Source organism: Rattus norvegicus, chromosome 8 (genome assembly GCF_036323735.1).
Source record: "Rattus norvegicus strain BN/NHsdMcwi chromosome 8, GRCr8, whole genome shotgun sequence".
In the NCBI taxonomy this organism is placed as follows: Eukaryota; Metazoa; Chordata; class Mammalia; order Rodentia; family Muridae; genus Rattus; species Rattus norvegicus.
The window spans coordinates 81950702-81969062 of record NC_086026.1 but is presented as its reverse complement, the minus strand read 5'-3'; the positions used below and the strand labels follow the sequence as shown (position 1 = coordinate 81969062).

Below are 18361 nucleotides of genomic sequence, written 5' to 3'. Positions count from 1 at the left end.
AATGTTCCTTATTAATCTTTTTCCTAAGCTTCTTGACACTGCCATTTTTACATACTCCCTCTGTGAATTTTAATACTTCGTACAGACTCATAGAATATCTGTATCTTTGTGACTGACTGTCTTAATTACTATCCTTTTGCTGTGAGGAGACACCAGAACCAAGGCTACTTTTAAAAGAAAGCACTTAATTGCAGGCTTGCTTACAGTTTCAGAGTTAGTCCGTAATCATCATGGTGGGGAGCAGGGTGGCAGGCGGGCATCGCATGACATTGCAGCAGGAGCCCAGAGCTTACATCCTGATTCACAGGCAGAGGGAGAGAGGGAAAGAGGGAGGGAGGGAGGGAGAGGAGAGAGGGGAGAGGACAGGAGAGGAGAGGAGAGGAGGGAGAGAGAAGGGAGAGAGAGAGAGAGAGAGAGAGAGACAGAGACAGAGACAGAGACAGAGAGAGACAGAGAGAGACAGAGAGACAGAGAGAGAGAGAGGCAGAGAGACAGAGAGAGACTGGATTTGTTGTAGGCTTTTGAAACCTTGAAGTCTGCTCCCAGTGATACACCTCCAAGGCCACAACCCCTGATCCTTTGTAAACACTTTTATCACCTGGGAACCAAGCATTCAAATATGTGAACTCTGCCTCTTCCTCCCACTCCCATTCCCACTTTTTTTTTTGAGATAGGTTTTCTCTGTATAACAGCCTTGGCTGGCCTAGAACTCAATTTGTACTCCAGGCTAGCTTCGAACTCACAGGGATCAGCCAGGATTAAAGGCATGTGCTACCAGGCCCAGCAGTATGGGAATTATTTTCATTCAAACCACCACCCTGACTTATCTCACTGAGCATATTATCTTCAAGAGTCATCCATGTTGCAGCATGCATCAACATTTTCTTTGTCTTAAATTTAACTTTTAACAAAAAAGAAAAAGAAAAAGAAAAAAAAGAAAAAGCAATCCTATTGCAGGTGATGGAGAGATGGCTTATGGTTGTGTTCACTGTCCATGTAGAATTCTAGAGTTTGGTTCTGAGCATCCCTGTGTTCATTACCCATGACTCCAGCTCCAGGACATCCAGTGCTCTCTTCCACCCTTTGTGTACACAGCACTCATGCACATACATGCACATGCACACAAATGTGCACACAAATGTGCATGAGCTCAGCACATAACGAACAATCAAACAGATCACACGTTGAGGTAAAATGAATACATACCAAGAGAACAATGTTGACAACCTAGTGAGGTTGAAGGTGTTCACCCCTGAAACCACCTCTGCAGCCAATGTTGCTGTCTTTGTTGGGGTAATTAGTGTGTATGTGCTAAGCATATGTCCTAGAAAATACATTTAAATTTACAACTTGGAGTTGCTAGCTAGAAGTGCTATTCTGTGCAGGTGTTTACTCTCTTAGGCATCCAAATTCTAGCCTTTTCTGGAACTTTATGCAACTTTAGCAGTATCAGCACATTTTGGCATCTTTCTACCCATCTGGGAACGACATGTCTTCTCTGTGTTCCTACAAACTACTTTATTTTAGATTCCTGGTACAGGCTGTGTGTCCCTTAACTGAAATGCTTGGGATACAGAAAGTTTTCAAAATATTGTTATAAGCTTGAGATGCCTGGAAGATGAGACTAAAGTCCCTATATGAAAACCATTTATTTATTTATTTTTGAAAACCATTTATTTTATACACACACACACACACACTGATTGGCTGGAGAGAATTTTATACACATATCTATCTATCTATCTATCTATCTATCTATCTATCTATCTATCTATCTATCTATCTATCTAATCTCAAACATTGTATAGGAGGCTGTTTATCCTTTGGAAGTGCTCAGAGAACCATGCTGTGAGCTTCTCTTTTGTAACCGGAGGTGAGGTGTGAGACTACCCATTCATCTGAAGCGGCCTATCAGCTCACACTTGATTGTAGGCCATTTTGGACTTCAGACTTTCAGATTAGTGGGGTTCCATTTGCATTCTCTCTCTCTCTCTCTCTCTCTCTCTCTCTCTCTCTCTCTCTCTCTCTCCCTCCCTCCCTCCCTCCCTCCCTCCCTCCCCCACCTCTCCTTTCTTTCTTTCTTTTTTTTTTTTTTTTGGTTCTTTTTTTTTTTTTCCGGAGCTGGGGACGGAACCCAGGGCCTTGCGCTTCCTAGGCAAGCGCTCTACCACTGAGCTAAATCCCCAACCCTCCACCTCTCCTTTCTTTTGAGGTGTAATGGATCAAAACCAGGGTCTATCACACTCTATGTAGTTGGTGCTCTGACTAATGTCAACTCAGAAGTGAGTACATACCATACGTGTCTTTCTAGCTCTGGGTTATCTCACTCAGGTATTCTCAAATTTCATCTATTTGCCTGCAAAAATGCATGGTGTCTTTGAATAGTACTCCATTTGTTTGATATACCACGTTTTCTTCATCCATTCTTCAGTTGAAGGACATTTAGCTTGTTTCCAGTTTCTGGCTACTATGAATAAAGTTGTTATGAACATAGTTGGACAAGTGTCTCTGTGGTATAGTAGGACATCTTTTGGGTATATGCCTAGGAGTGGTATAGCTGAGTCTTGAGGTAGGACTATTCCCAGTTTCCTGAGAAACCATCAAATTGGTTTCCAAAGTGGTTGTACAAGTTTGCACATCCACCAGTAATGGAGGAGTGTTCCCCTTGCTCCACATCTTTGCCAGCATGTGCTGTCACTGAATATTTTTTATCTTAGCCATTCTGACAGGTTTAAGATAGAAGCTCAGCGTTATTTTGATCTTCATTTCCCTGATGACTAAGGATGTTGAACATCCTTTAAGTGCTTCTTGGCCATTCAAGATTCCTGTATTGAGAATTCTCTGTTTAGCCCTGTATCCCATTTTTAAATTAGGTTATTTGGTTTTTGGTGTCTAACTTCTTTCTAATTTTTTGGATATTTGTCCTCTGTTATATGGAGAACCAAATGACAGTGTCCTTTGCCTTACAGAGGCTTTTCAGTTTCATGAAATCCCATTTATCAGTTGTTGAAATTAGAGAATGAGCCATTGGTGTTCTGTCCTGTACACTTTTTATTTATTCTTATTTTTATTTTTTTATATTTCTTTACTTATATCTCAAATATTATTCCCTTTCTCGGTTTCCTGTCCATAAGCTCCCATTCCCTCCCCTCCCCCTCCCCATATGGGTAATCCCCCCATACATCCCCCTTAATTCCCCCTCCCCCATATTCCCCTGCACTGGAGGTTCAGTCTTGGCAGAACCAAGGGCTTCCCCTTCCACTGGTGCCCCAACAAGGCTATTCTCTGCTACATATGCAGTTGGAGCCCTGGGTCAGTCCATGTATAGTCTTTCGGTAGTGGTTTATCCCTGGAAGCTCTGGTTGGTTGGCATTGTTGTTCTTATGGGGCTGCAAGCTCCTTCAACTCTTTCAATCCTTCCTCTAATTCCCCCCAAGGGGATCCTGTTCTCAGTTCGGTGGTTTGCTGCTAGCATTGACCTCTGTATTGGACATGCTCTGGATGTGTCTCTCAGGAGAGATCTATATCCCGTCCCTTTCAGCATGTGTTTTTTAGCTTCATCAACCTTACCTAGTTTTGGTGGCTGTATGTAGATGGGCCACATGTGGGGCAGGCTCTGAATGGCCTTTCCTTCATTCTCTGCTCCAAACTTGGCCTCCATATCCCCTCCTATGAATATTTTTGTTTCCCCTTTTAAGGAGTGAAGCATCCGTACTTTGGTTATCCTTCTTCTTGAGCTTCTTGTGGTCTGTGAATTGTATCTTGTGTTGGAATTTTGATGGGAATTGTTTTGAATCTGGAGATTGCTTTTGGTAAGATGGCCATTTTCACTATGCTAATCCTACCAATCCATGAGCATGGGAGATCTTTCCATCTTTTGATATCTTCCTCAATTTCCTTCTTCAGAGACTTAAGTTCTTGTCGTACAGGTCTTTCACTTGATTGGTTAGAGTTACACCAAGATAGTTTACATTATTTATGGCTAAAGGGTGTTGTTTCCCTAATTTCTTTCTCAGCCTGTTTATTGTTTGTATAAGGGAGGGCCACTGATATTTTCAAGTTAATTTTGTATCCAGACATTTCTATGAAGGTATTTATCAGCTGTAGGAGTTCTCTGGTAGAATTTTTGGGGTCACTTATCTATACTATCATCTGAGAATAGCAATACATTGAATTCTTCCTTTCTAATTTGTATGCCCTTGATCTCCTTTAGTTGTCTTACTGCTCTAACTAGAACTTCAAGCACTATATTGAATAATAGGGAGAGTGGCCAGCTTTGTCTTGCCTCTGATTTTAGTGGAATTGCTTTAAATTTCTCTTCATTTATTTTGATGTTGGCTATTGGCTTGCTGTGTATTGCTTTTATTCTGTTTAGGTATGTGCCTTGTATCCCTGATCTTTCCAAGACTTTTAAAATGAAAGGGTGTTAGATTTGTCAAAGGCTTTTAAAGCATCTAATTAGATGATCATGTGTGGTTTTTTTCTTTCAGCTTTGTTTATATGGTGGATTATGTTAATGTATTTTTGTATATTGATCTACTCCTGCATTGTGTATTCTTTCCCTTCTGGGAGGATCTGCTGACAGCATTTATGTGTGTTATTTGAGTTCTCTACTCTTTAGACCTGCAGGTTTACTAAAAGTATATTGTTTTGATGCCTGTAATTCTAGTATTTTCTAAAATTAGGGAGTATAATTCTTCTAGCTTTGTTCTTGCCCCAAACTGACATGACAATCTAGAAATGTCTATGCTTCTACAGAATTCTAAATGCTGTTTTTGCTCTATTTTTTAGTTGGCTCTATTTTTTTAGTTGGAATTTGGCTAGGGATTTTATTAAAATCTTGTTCAGGGAGCATGTAGGTTTTGACAGCATTAATTCTTAAAAAGTGACACAAACAGGATATCTTTCCAGTTATTTGTGTTTGAAGGCTGCAGATGTAGCCTGAAATGTTACTGTATGATTGATTCTAAAATGCAAATACCCAGAACAGAAAACAAATCTGTAGCATGGTGGTTTCCAAGATTGAGGGAAGTGGGTAATGGGGAGAAGCTGCTTAATTGGCAAGATGGTTTTACTCTGGCTGGAAAGGTTTGGGAACCAGAGGTAGAGTTGCACAACACTGTAAACACACTATGTGCTATTTTCACTGCTCACCTTAAAATGCTTGACTTCCCATTATATGGTTTCATCTTAAAATTTATTTCTTAAAATTAAAAATTTTGTGTATGTATATGTGAATGTCATCAAAGGTGAGAAGCATGGAATTCCTTGGAGCTAGAGTTACAGGCAATTGTAAACCACCCGACATGAAATTTAGAGATGTCACGCCCCCTGCAAGGGCAGTATACACGCTTGATCACTAAGCAAGCCATTTCCTCAGCTTCCACCTTAACAAACTGTGAATGCCACCCACGTTGTCGTGAGACAGACCTGAACCTGCAGAGGGTTCATAAGCAATGCTACCTCAAAAGAATAATGATGTGTCACCACTTAAAGATTGCTGCTTCATTGTGCCTGGTTCATTATCTCAGAGTGATGAAGGAGCACACCTGATTAGCTGTCAAAATCAAATGCTCACACATTAATTCAAGGGAGCTGGTGAGGCAAGTGTTCTGTTTTTTTTTTCCATACATATATAGAAAGACAGGCCTCATAGGTCAAAAACATTACTAAACAGATGCCTTTTTCTCCAGAAGAGTAAATATGTGTTCCATGTCTGAGGACCTGATTTGATTCCTAGCACCCACATGATGCAGCTTACCACCTGTAAATTCAAACTTTGTGGATCTCATCATGGATCAGATGCTCCTCTTCTGGCATCTGAGAACACAGACACACATGCTCACACTTAATGTTTTTTTCCTAAACTTAGAAACAGACGTTTTAGCTGAAAAGGCACATGGCATTGTAATAATCTAGTAAAGATGTTTGTAATCCCTCTTTAAAGCGTGTAACACATATAAGCCTGTTTTATAGTTAATAAAATTGTATGGACTTGAAGTAACAGGTGTGTGTGTGTGTGTGTGTGTGTGTGTGTGTGTGTGTGTGTGTGCGCGCGCGCGCGCATGCGGTGTTAAGTCCAAGCATGCTATGTTTGTATGTGTAGGTGCTGCCTATGTGTGGGAGGTCAAAGACCTCTCAACTGAGCCCAGAGCTTGTGGATCTGGCTAGTCTAACTAGCCAACTCACTCTGGGGGTCCCATCTCTGTCACTACGTGCTGAGTGCTGGAACTACAGGACGCTGTCACACCTGCCATGCATGTATGTAGGTGCTGGAAATCTGTATTCTGATCTTTGTCCTTGTGCAGCAGATGCGGAGCCTCAGGGAACAGAAACGGGAATAGAAATAACGTTAACCACAAAAATAACTATTTTAACAGACAGCTATAAAAGTGCAATGATGTATCTTTAAATTGCACACTTACTTTTCTGAGTGTAAAATTATAGGCTAACCTCTCCCATATTGCTATTTATAGAAGGACATACCAGGAGGCATTTGTTTAAAACTTCGGGCTGTTATTCTGGAGGCAGATTCTTACTATGGAGTCAGGCTGCCTGGAACTTGATCCTCCTGCTTCGGCATCCTAGGAGTTAGCACTATAATGCCTGTGCTATCATGCTTAAGCATGGCTCGTTCAGACATCTTTGATTCCAATACGTATAAACTACTGTGAAATGATAAATGAAACTGTAATTAATCACCAATAAGAGATATCTGGAAAAAAAAGCTTTTTAATAGAGAATATTTAGTTCTAGCAATCGTAGGTGTGTTAAAAACACCAGCTTTAGAACAAGGTCAAGTTAGGCCCATGTTCTGGCATTGTGATCCTATGCAGTAACTGCTGGGGTATTGTTTTCTTTTTTTTTTTTGGTTCTTTTTTTTCGGAGCTGGGGACCGAACCCAGGGCCTTGCGCTTCCTAGGCAAGCGCTCTACCACTGAGCTAAATCCCCAACCCCTGTTTTCTTTACTTTTGTGTGTACAGCTAAGGTTAAAAAAAACAAAAAACAAAAAACATGCACCCAACATGCTGCTGTAAATAAAATTATACAAACAGGTTCAGTAGTTACATATTCCACACTGCTGTTTTCATGCTACAAAGCACACAGACCTCAGTATTCACTGTGGGCAGGTCTGCTCTGGACTGCTCACTACTGCGCAGAGGCTGGCTCTGTGTATCTGAATTGTTAGTTCCTGACTCAGGAGGCAGTACGAAGACTATGTAAGAAGGAAGCCTGCACACCGCTAGGCGCAAGGCTTCTTTCCCTGTTGTCCATCCCTGCTACTTCTCTTTCTGGGCAAGGCAACTAAGAGTCCAGCACCAGCTCCTTCTTACGCAGGGCAAGCACAAACAGCTCACTCATCAGTGACTTTGAATGTGGTAATGGATACAGCAGCAAACTTTACAAAGCCCAAGGAATTGGATACTTTGGAGACATTTTGATCTGAGGGTTTTGTCCACGTGTTTTATAGCATAAGAAAACAGGCTTGTCAGGAAACTGAGTGCTCCTGAGAACTTGGTCCTCCTCACACAGGTAAACATTGTCTAACCCCAGGCTCACAGGTTTATAACGTTATAAAACATTTTTTGTGTGCCAGATTTGTGTTACAACTAGTCTTCGGTGAAGGAAAGATGAAAAAACCATCTCTTCAAATATTCAAGTAAACAATTCTACTTTTCCTGTTCAACCTATTTAAATTGATGAGGAATACTATTGTTTCTCTTGACATGTAAGAATTACTCTCTGTGTTAGCTGTGTGTCCCTTGTATTTTCAGTTCAGTCTGTTAGTAAAGCACACAGCAGAGCTCGCTGTACAAAGAACAACTGCCTAAGCACCAAATAGGCTGACCAAGCATGGATCTGAATATAAAATTATTCAAAGACAGGTTTTTATTGCAAATATTTGCTCAAAAACTACTATATACAACAGAATTTTAACAGGCCTTGAAAACATTTAACATTCAATTAAACAGTTTCAAAGAATTCAAAGTACATTTTAAGAATTAAAAATGCAGCATTTAAAATAAAACTTTATTAGTACTTAAAAGCAAATTATTGTTATATTCACTTCTATATCTAAAAAAATCAACTTAGTAGCTGACTTACGGATAAATTAGGCTAATTCCCACCCCCCCTCTTGTTTTTGAACATATGCTTTAGGGTCCCATTAGAAGTCTCTACTTTTACAATTGAGGACGTCCCTTAACATAGTTGAGTACATGCGAAGGCATGTTTTTAGTTCAATTCCTTTTGCCTACATTCTACCATACTTTGGTTTGGTTTCCAGACCATTTTTATGGGTCTACTGCTAAAAATCATTGAAACAATATTAAAAGCATAGTAGCTATTTAAGAGTTTCAATAACAGATTTCTACTTTATACAACTAGTCCATGGGGACTGGGGTGGGGTTCTGCACAGCTTATACACTGACTAAAAGCACAAATATAAACTTATATTTTCATAATTTCACTTTCACTGAAAGTTTAATAAAGGTAAGCTGACAGCCTGGCAGGCTAACACTTGCATGGAGGCGCACAGATTCTAAAATTCTGTTTGCATGCTTCTGACAGATTGGAATGTTATATTAAGTCCAAACTTAATTTTCATATTCATCCAAGTTCTTAACAGGCCAATTTAGCACTCTAAGCATGCTTTATTACCAGGATCATAGTAAAAACAAAGCCTTTATTAACAGTAACAATTGATTGGCAGTTCAAAGGTATTTTCAAAAAAATACATGGTTTTAAATCTCTTCCTTTAAGTTTACTAAAAGGAATATTCAGATGATGAGGACTTTAAGTTTAGTACTAATGAAAGTTTGAAAAGTCTGATGAGCATAGCTATCTTATAATAATTTCATATTGGTAAACAAGATTTTATCAAAAAGTGCTAAGAGACCCTTGGATGACAAACTTAGTTTTCACTAAAGTTCTGTTCAGGTTTTTAAAAACGTGGAAATCCATACTAACCATGCTGTTACTGGTAAACTGATTTAATAAGATTGAACGTACAGATGAAGTGTATGACGGACCTCTCTCGACCTCCCACTGCTGACCTCTAGCACAGCACTCCTGAGCTCACCGGACAGTTCTAAGTGCTTTCTGTTGGGAATGAAACATGGAATGCCTTGTCGTTCAGCTTCCTTCCTGTCCGCCTGCCAGGTCTGCTGCTGACTCTGCTCTACGAGGGCTACTTCCTCCAGGACTGCCACCTGTCCCACCAGATACTGCGTCACTGGTGCTGGCTGAAGGGTCTTCACCACTATGGCAGACCTCTGTGGCTTCAAACTCCAGGACTTCTGATGGCGTCAAAGGTTCCAAACGAACGCTGTCTTGCTCACTAGCATCAGAATTCACAGATTCAGGTTCCTCCCCCTGCCTCAGACACTGACCAAGGCCAACACCTTCCGGTGTTAGCTGTAAATCCTGACTAATCTCTGAAGACAACTCAGCTTCAGTGGGACTGTGCTCTTTACTCTGATCATCTGTGCTTTCTGAACTTTGGTCCCTCTTCAGCTCCATTTCCTGACAGGTGTGATGTGCTTGCTCTTCCTTTTCCATATTATCTGTTCCAACCTCTGGACCACGACTCAAGACGTCATTAGAGGTGCGTACGTCTTCTGTGTCTGAAGCGGTCACATTTCTTTCACGGTTTGCTGCTGCTGCAGCTTCACATACACTTGCATCACGCCCAGTGTCGTCTTCTGATGGAGGAGCTTTATCCTGCTTACTGAAAACAAAGCCGCTTATTAACCACTCATAAAATGATGCAACCCAAATAAAGGAATACTCAGGTAGAACATGTCAGAGACTTGACTACCCAAACAGATAAGTCCCTGAGCCCTGGCTATTCTGTTACAACTTGGAGAGGGCTAAGGCAAAACTGTTGGAGCCACAAATAAAAAGGAACCTGAACCCTGAGCGCCTACCAGCTGCTTCTGGCTGTCTCTATCCCAGACAACTGTTGTTGTCTGAGTGAAGCTCTGCCTGTGTCTGGATCAAGTTAAGCGTCCCTAATATTCAGTAAAGTTCCTAACAATCAATCTATGGAAAAGTCTAATTTCTTTTATGTTTTATGTACTCTATGCTTAGATGTCTTTCCTATATAAAATCAAATCAGAAGTTCCCAAGCATTTTCCTGATTTTTGATAATCTCATAAACTTGAAAACATATGAAAGGAATGCATATGTATGAGTGATGTTTATTTTCATACAGATTTAGGTGTATGCACACATATTTCTCTGACCCTGGTATGTAAACTGGAATAACTGAATGAATCATAAAATGGTGGAGCCACTTATATAGATTTAAGGATGATTATTTTAACAAAAACAAATCACCACACATTCCTATTTATAATAGTTAATCTATCCAGAATTTGAACACTTTTTTTCTCAATGTGCTGAGTGACTACCCAGTGAGGGTATCAGGTGTCATCCACTCTGAGACCACTGAAAATACAAAGCAATTTCTCTGCAATTTACTTTGCTCTATTGATCTGCATTTAGACCAATCTTGGGGCAATACTGTTAGTTTCCAACTAAACCCCACTGAAAATTTCAACTAAATCATTGATTACATAGAAAAAAGTCATGTGAAAAATGGTCTCTCATGAAAGCTAGCTTAATGTTTGCTTGTCTCCATCCATGTCTCATTTATGTTGCTACTGTGAAAGACATTTTTGTGGGCTGGAGAGATGGTTCAGCGGTTAAGAGCGCTGACTGCTCTTCCAGAGGTCGTGAGTTCAATTCCCAGCAACCACATGGTGGCTCACAACCATCTGTAATGGGATCTGATGCCCTCTTCTGATGTGTCTGAAAGACAGCTACAGTATAGTCATATAAATAAAATAAATCTTAAAAAAAAAAGACCCTTTTGTCCATGTATCAGACAATCATTTTTGTTCAGATCACATTTGACAGACTACTGAGTAATATACAGATGATGCGTTTATTTTCCTACTGCTTAGGTGACATTTTGTTCAACCTCATTGCTCAGAACTCTAGGATAAAGATGTAAGGAGGCTAGATTATTTTACTAGTAAAAACCAAAAACATCTTGATACAGTCTCAACACTTTACTTTTGTTTGTGGGGTAGGTTGTTATTCTCAACAGATTAGCAAATAGCGTACTATAAAATATAAAGATAAAAATAAGAAAATTACATAATTTAATTGTCCAATCCCATAATCTGTAGTATCCTATAACTGTTTTCATTTAATAGAGAAAATTGCCAGCTGTCAGTGAAATATAATTTAGGTCAAATATTAATTTGTTTCATTAAATTAATCAAGAGTCTTATTTTTCCCTTATTCTTACCTTTCAGAATGTGATGCTCCTGGTTCTCTTTCAGCTGTACTATGTCTTGCTGTTTCCTGAAACAATAACACTTTTACACTCACGGTATTATTATTATTATTATTATTATTATTATTATTATTAAGTGTTATCCTGGATAGAAGCAACTTAAGTGTACAAGCTAATACACCAAAGGAACAAAAAATGAATTTTTCAATCTTATTTTCAGTCTGAAGTGTACAGTAGAACAGACATTTTTTCAAACCCATAACATTTTCAGTACACCAAAAAGTTTTGAATTAAAGTCAAGAAGCAGTACCCAACTTTATTAAGAACTATTTCCCAGCTGAAGGTAGTGCCTTACATCTTTAATTCCAGCACTTGGGAGGTAGAGACGGACAGATCTCTGAGTGCAAGGCCAGCCTGGTCTACATACTGAGTTCCAGATCACTAAAGACCACAAAGTAAGATGTTGCCTATTTTCCTTACCAAGGTTTTCAAATGTGGAAGTTATTCAAGCAGAAAACTAGTTGAAACTTGAATATAAATAACAAGATACCAACCCCCAGAATCTTACCCATATTGCAGATACTAAGGAAAAAAAACACTTGAAATTTTTATTTCATATTTAAGAATTATGTGAATTCTTCCACTGTCAAGCCACATGTATGAAAAGACAGATATATTGAAGAAATATTTTGCTCATTTCAAATGTTGAGTGTGAGAAAGGAATATTGAAAAACCTCCTTCTAGTGGGAGCGGTTCAGCAGTCCTTGACAACTACCAGCCTCCAAGCACATACGCTGCATGGAGTGTACTAAGAATTACATTGAGTTTCATTTAGTCCACACAATGGATCACAACTGATGTCCGTACAACTGAGAAGTAGAGAGAGCACAAAGTCCAAGTGATACAGCACACAGAGAACTTGCTCATAACCCCAGCAGACTGACTCAAGCCTGTGACACGAATCACACTATTTATGTCCTTATTTACCCAATTCTGCTAAAAAAATTATACCTGAGAATTAAGCAATTTCACTCATAAAAAAACCAAAAAACCAAATACCAACCATGCTTATTAGTAAAGACATGTCAGCAAAGTTGTAGAAGCTGGCACATGGCTGGGATAGTGAGGGCTCAGCAGGATGGTGGAAGTGACAGCGATGCCATGGGAGGGCAATGAGGGGGTGAGTCGATCCGGACAGGGGACTCAGATGCGAGGCTTTGAGAGAAACCTGGTCTAACGCTGAGCATGTAAAAGGCAAAACTGATGCACAGTAACTGTTGGGAATCTAACTGCTCCTTCTCCAACTCACAAAAGGTTAGGTTCCTTCCCTTACCACAGAGGTAAACAGTCAGCTCTTTGAACTATCTAATCAAGACTACGTGAGGACCAAAAACAGCAAAGAACAACATGAGGGACTGGATTTCTCTTTGTAAACACTAATCAGTCCCCAAACACCCCTCCCTGTAAAGACTGTGTTGAGTGTGTGAAATCTCTTCATAAAATCCTTCACCTCAGCATTAGCACACCGGATTTCACTACAGCAAAGTCTAAATAATATCCATGCAAACTGTGAAGGTTGCATGCACACAAATTCAGTAGGTAAATTCACATTAAATTCATGTCAGGAGGTCTCAAATTTGATTTACAGACACCCGGGGAATCCATGTTAGATTTCAGGAATTAAGTGAAGTCATAATTCTTAGTATAATATAAGACTAGCGAGGAATAAAAATGCTGGCAACATAACACAAATCAAGACAAAAGCACCCACACTATACCAGCAGTTAGTGTATTCTCCAGTACCAAGCACAAGCAGAACTAATTATTTATTATTATTATTATTATTAATTATTATACTAAGGATCAGCCCAGGACTATGTGCAATGTACGTCTTCGGTTTCAGTCTTTGAACTCATGTCTTATCAATATTCTGTGCATATAATTAAAGCAGTTGGGAGGCAGAGGCAGGTGCATCTCTGTGAGTTTAAGGTCAGTTTTGGTTTACAAAGTGAGAATTTCAGGACAGCCAGGGCTACCCAGAGAAACTTTGCCTCAAAAACAAAACAAAACAAACAAACCAAACCAAAAGGCACCTTTCTTAGGTACAACCTACATGTGACTCCATAAATGACTAGTAGATTTTACTCTGAAAAGAGGAAGAGGCAAAACATTGGGGATTAAAGATGGCTGGCTGAAGTGCTAGAAACACAAAAACTACATAAGCAACAAAAGCAAGCAGACCTCTAGCACGTCCCTCCCAGGGAAGGAAGTAGAGGCTAACTGTACAAAGACAGCAGGCAGGCCACTTGCTGAAGACGGATAGTCCTAGCCAAAGGAGAAGCCTACATCTTAAATCTGGTAAGAAATTTTAGTAGGAAAATAACTCTTCCTGTATGGCAGGACCAGAACTGGAAAAGAAATCCGTTTTACAAAAGCCCCGTATTACACCACAATATACTATCTTGAGAAGGAACCTGTTTGCGCCTGAGCTATTTCTGGAAACCAAAAAGCAAGGGAGAATCCCAAGTCAGGGTGCCTGGAGACGCTAACACAGAGAAGAAGATGCAAGATGACGAACACACTAAGCAGTTTAGGCAGCAGGTAATTCATGATAGGAAGGTCCAATGGTCAGTGACCACTTGTATGACAATTTGGGGACTTAGGATCACTGGGGGGAGATAGATGACAGCCCTCAGCCTGAAGTTGGCAGATAGCTCAGACTCTGGAGAGGCCTCCTTGCAATGTGAGATCTGATGCTAGCAAGAATGAGAAACTTAAGCCTCCTCCTTCCTATCTCCAGGGTGATCCACTGCTAGGCAGGCTCTGAAACTGTTTGGTTCCCTCAGATCTCTTTGGCATAGATTAGTTTTTTTCCGCTACTCTTTGATGCCCTTGAGAAAATTCTTCAATTTGAATGCTTATCCTCAAAGGCATACAAACTGAAAGGTATTGGGAGCAAGTAAGAACCTGTCTAACCTTCAGTCCACAGAACCAAGATGTGGCTAACAGCGATTCCTAGTACACAAAGAAAATTTAGCACTAGGAGACACGGAGCCCAGGGCAGAACACACATGCACCATATGTTGAGATCAGAGGACATTTTGCAGAAGTTTGTCCTATAGGCTTGGTGCCAAGTGCCCTTACCTGCTAGCCACCTTGCTAGCCTGTGCCATTTTATTTTCTATTAGTTACTGGTGGGATAGTCATTGGCTTTAATTGTTTTAAATTCTATTTCCATGTCTTGTTTTGTTGCCTACTAAGGCAGTTTGTTTATTCTGTAGTACTATAGACTGAGCCCTCAGAGAGAAGGCTGCCTACTTCTAAGTAAACTAGGACACATAAGCTACAACTCAGAAACACAAGAGAAGTTAAAGAGCAAGGCAACTTTAGAAATGAAAATAGGATAAAACAAGAAGCACAGTGCAGCTTATCACAAATAGACTAGATGAAGTAGAGAAAAGGACAGCAGGGACAGAACAAGACTGAGGAAATATCGCAATCAGATGTCAATAAAAGAGAATGCAAACAAAAACAATAACCAAACTTTAACTCTGGGACATGATGAAGAGACCAAACCCAAGAATCCATAGGTTAGAAGTAACTGAGAAATAAACAAGATCCAGAAACCTATTCAGTGAATTTATAGCAGAGAAACCCCCAAATGGAGCAAAAGATCTTGTCTTGTGTCACACTGAGGGTGGAATGCTGGGCTGGAGGGATGCCCAAACACTGCATCTGCTCTGAGCTATCTCACATGGCTGCTATCATTGCTTTACACAGAGAAACTGTCAATTTTCCTAGTAAGAAAATAATTCTTCAAAAATTATTTAACATCTTTTTCAAGTTTCATTTGTAACAGGTCAATTATATTAATAAATAAAAATTGCATTTATTATATAACTACTATCTACACTTACTATATTAAAACTCAACAAAGATTTGTAGTTACATGAACGTTTCTGCTTGAGTAGCACTACTACGGATTGAAGCTAAGATTAAGGAGAACAGCCTGCCAGCCTCTCTTCTCTCATGACTGAACAAGGAGCATCAGAGGAGAATGTCAAATGTAAGTGGGGGTCTTTCATTATCTGCCCCACAAAGGCAGGAAATACAAGATTAAACAAGATTCCATCTTTAAAACTTTCAGATTATGTTCATCATGAATTATTCTGCATTTACTGTTGATGCTTTAAAATACTGAACTAAAATAGTAAATTTAACTTATTAAAATTTTGAGACTTCACCTCTTTAATTTTGTAGCCCAGAGGTGAAGGCCTCATTTGGCTTACTCTAATTTTATTCCTGTGGAATGATGGGCATAGAGGAACAGAAGACAGAGGAGGTGGTCTAAGTAAGTAGAAATTTAATTACCGTAACAGTTAGTCACAGTGTCATAATATACCTATCAAAATACACAGTAAATGAAAAGTATGGAGCACGAGGAATGGGAGAAATTGCTTGGCAGTTGCAACTGTTTGCTGCTCTTGCAGGACTGGAGTTCTGATCTCAGCACCCACAGCAGGTGGCTCTTAAACACACTTACAACTAACTTCAGGATATCTGACGCTGCCTCCTGGTCTCTATGGGTACCTGCACACACAGGTGCACACAGGCACAAACACAAACAACATAAAACGTAACAAAAGGTTCAATATGCATATAACGTTTAAGTATACTTAAGAAATCTGATTTGTGTATTTAAAAAGTGGCTTCCCTGACACCAAAAGCAGGGAAATCAAATAAATATGACTTTGATGATTTATTCTAGCTAATAATGTTAACAGGAAAGAATAAAGGGGAGATGCTATTGGTATTGGATTTGAGCCTCATCAGTAAACCCGAAGTCCCATAGAAAGAACCTGTTTCTCTCAGGATTTCTCATTAGCTATGAGAAAACCCAAACTGAATTCAGTCCCTGACTAGACAGACCCAAGTTCCATGTGAATGGCCTAAACCAGAAAAAGATATGCATTAGACATACTGTTCTCTTCAGACCTACACAAAATATCTTCCAACCAAATACTTAACTGAAAAACAAGAAGGGCAGGGTGCATACTGTTAGATGACAAAGAGCTAGACTCAGCACAATACAGAAACAGGGATTATCAGAGGGACAAAGTTTACTTTTGGGCCTGTGCACATTCATGGATGAAGGTTTAGATGTATGAGCATGTGTGTGGAGGCAGGTGCCAACATCAAGTGTTTTCCTCAGATACTCTCTACCTTATTTTTTGAAACAGGGTCTTATATGGGACCTGGAGTTTACTGATGAGGCTCAAATCAAGTCCCAGGGATGTCTCCCTCATGCTGAGATTGGAAATGTGTGTTACCACGACTGGCTCTTTATGTAGCTGCTGGGAACTGAACTCTAAACCTCATGCATGCCTGACAAACACCACCAGCTGAGCTATCTTCCAAGTGCTTGAGACAGAAAAATATATTAATTCGAGGTTACTTTTTATATGTGTGAATATTTTGCCTGCATTTATGTATGTGCACCACATGCATGTGCAGTATTCACAGAGGTCAAAAAAGGGGGTTGCATATCCTGGAACTAGAGTTACAGATGGTTGTGAGCTGCCAGGTAGGTGCTAGGACCCAAACCCAGGTCCTCTATAAGAACAAGTAAGTGTCTTTAAGTGCTGAGCCATCTCTTTACCCACCCACCATCTTAAAATTTTTTGAATATTTAATATATGTGTATGGGTGTTTTGCCTGATTGTATGTCTATGTACCATGTGCATGTCTGGTATCCACAGAGGCCAGAAGAGGACATCAGATTCCCTTAAACTGGAGCTACAGATGGCTATAAGACAACATGTGTCTGCTAGAAATTGAACCTCAGGTCTTTCCAAGAGCATTTCTTAAGAAGAGCTGAGCCATCTCTCCAGCCCAAAAAGGTTATTAAATTACTACAATTAATTGGTTAAATACTTTAGCATGCATGAGCAGAATGTAAATTTCAGTAGTGAATCAAAAGTGATAATCAGAAAACAATTTAAACACTAAAGCTTTTATAGCTAAAAGTGCATTCATTGATGGGCTTGTCAGTATACTGGCAAAACTGAAAGCCCAGTTGCACCATTTGAGTGGTCAGGACAGAGAATATCCAAACTGAAAAACAAAGAAAATAAAAATTAGAAGAATGAATGAGTTGGGTACTGGAAACAAGCACAAGGCTTAAAAGGGCTGACATCAATTGCTTTAAGAGAAATAAAACCGAAAGCTAGCAGATAAGAAAGAGTCAGTTGAAAAATACCAATTATCATAAGTATAAAAATAACTGAAGATACCAATAGATCAACACACAAATAAGAAAAAGCATCTTCTGACTTAAGAACATCAAGTTCTAACAGGTCACAAATGAAGATGAAATCTTGAGGGGAAACCAAAGAAAAATATCCAAGTAGAAATACAGAGATGATGATCAGACATCTTGTCAAGAACTTTAAACAACTGAAGAAAATGATAAAACTCTCCTTCCAGAAATCTATATCCAACATAACTATCTTCCAAAATGAACACATTTTTAAATAAAAACAACAAAAAGCTGCATAACATGAGTTTTCTCTTTAATTCAAAGAGAAAAACAAAAAGCTTTAAAAATAAAAAGCATTAAAAATAGCAAAATAAAAACATACAATCAACTTCTACATTTTCATTAACTCTAAAAGATTAACCACATAAAGCACAAAATTGCATTCTCTGTCTTTATAAAGTATAAAAATATAAAACAAGAACGAGAGGGGTACATTTTCACTTCAAGAGCAAAAGAAGAGACATCACTGTGCATCCCCCAGGGATTTAAAAGGACAAACAGAAACACCACAGCAACATTATATTCAAAATAGTTCAGCATCTTAGGTTAAAAATGGGCAGATTTCTTAAAAAACCTCAACCAATGAAATTCATTCAAGAAGAAACCAATTTGAAAATCCAACATCCAATAAAGAAGCACATTTGTACTTAAATTAAAAACCTTTTAAACTAAAAAACACTTTCTATGGTTAAAAAAAAAATGGTGTTAAAACAAATGTTCAATCTGACTCTCT

At 39.2% G+C, this 18361-nt stretch overlaps 1 protein-coding gene across 13 annotated transcripts in view; it reads right to left on the bottom strand.

The window, feature by feature from the left end:
• Positions 1–7868: 7868 nt before the first annotated feature.
• Positions 7869–18361, bottom strand: part of Zfp280d (zinc finger protein 280D) — an 89087-nt gene continuing 78594 nt past the window's right edge. For 10 of the 13 annotated variants that reach the window (XM_017595664.3, XM_063265541.1, XM_039081513.2 and 7 more), the window contains 2 exons: positions 11322–11377; positions 7869–9731 (listed from right to left, as the gene is read on the bottom strand). In XM_017595664.3, coding sequence (XP_017451153.1) covers positions 9137–9731; positions 11322–11377 — 651 coding nt within the window. In that variant the 3' untranslated portion in view covers positions 7869–9136. The other 3 variants (XM_039081514.2, XM_063265544.1, XM_008766290.4) reach the window with 3 other exon arrangements.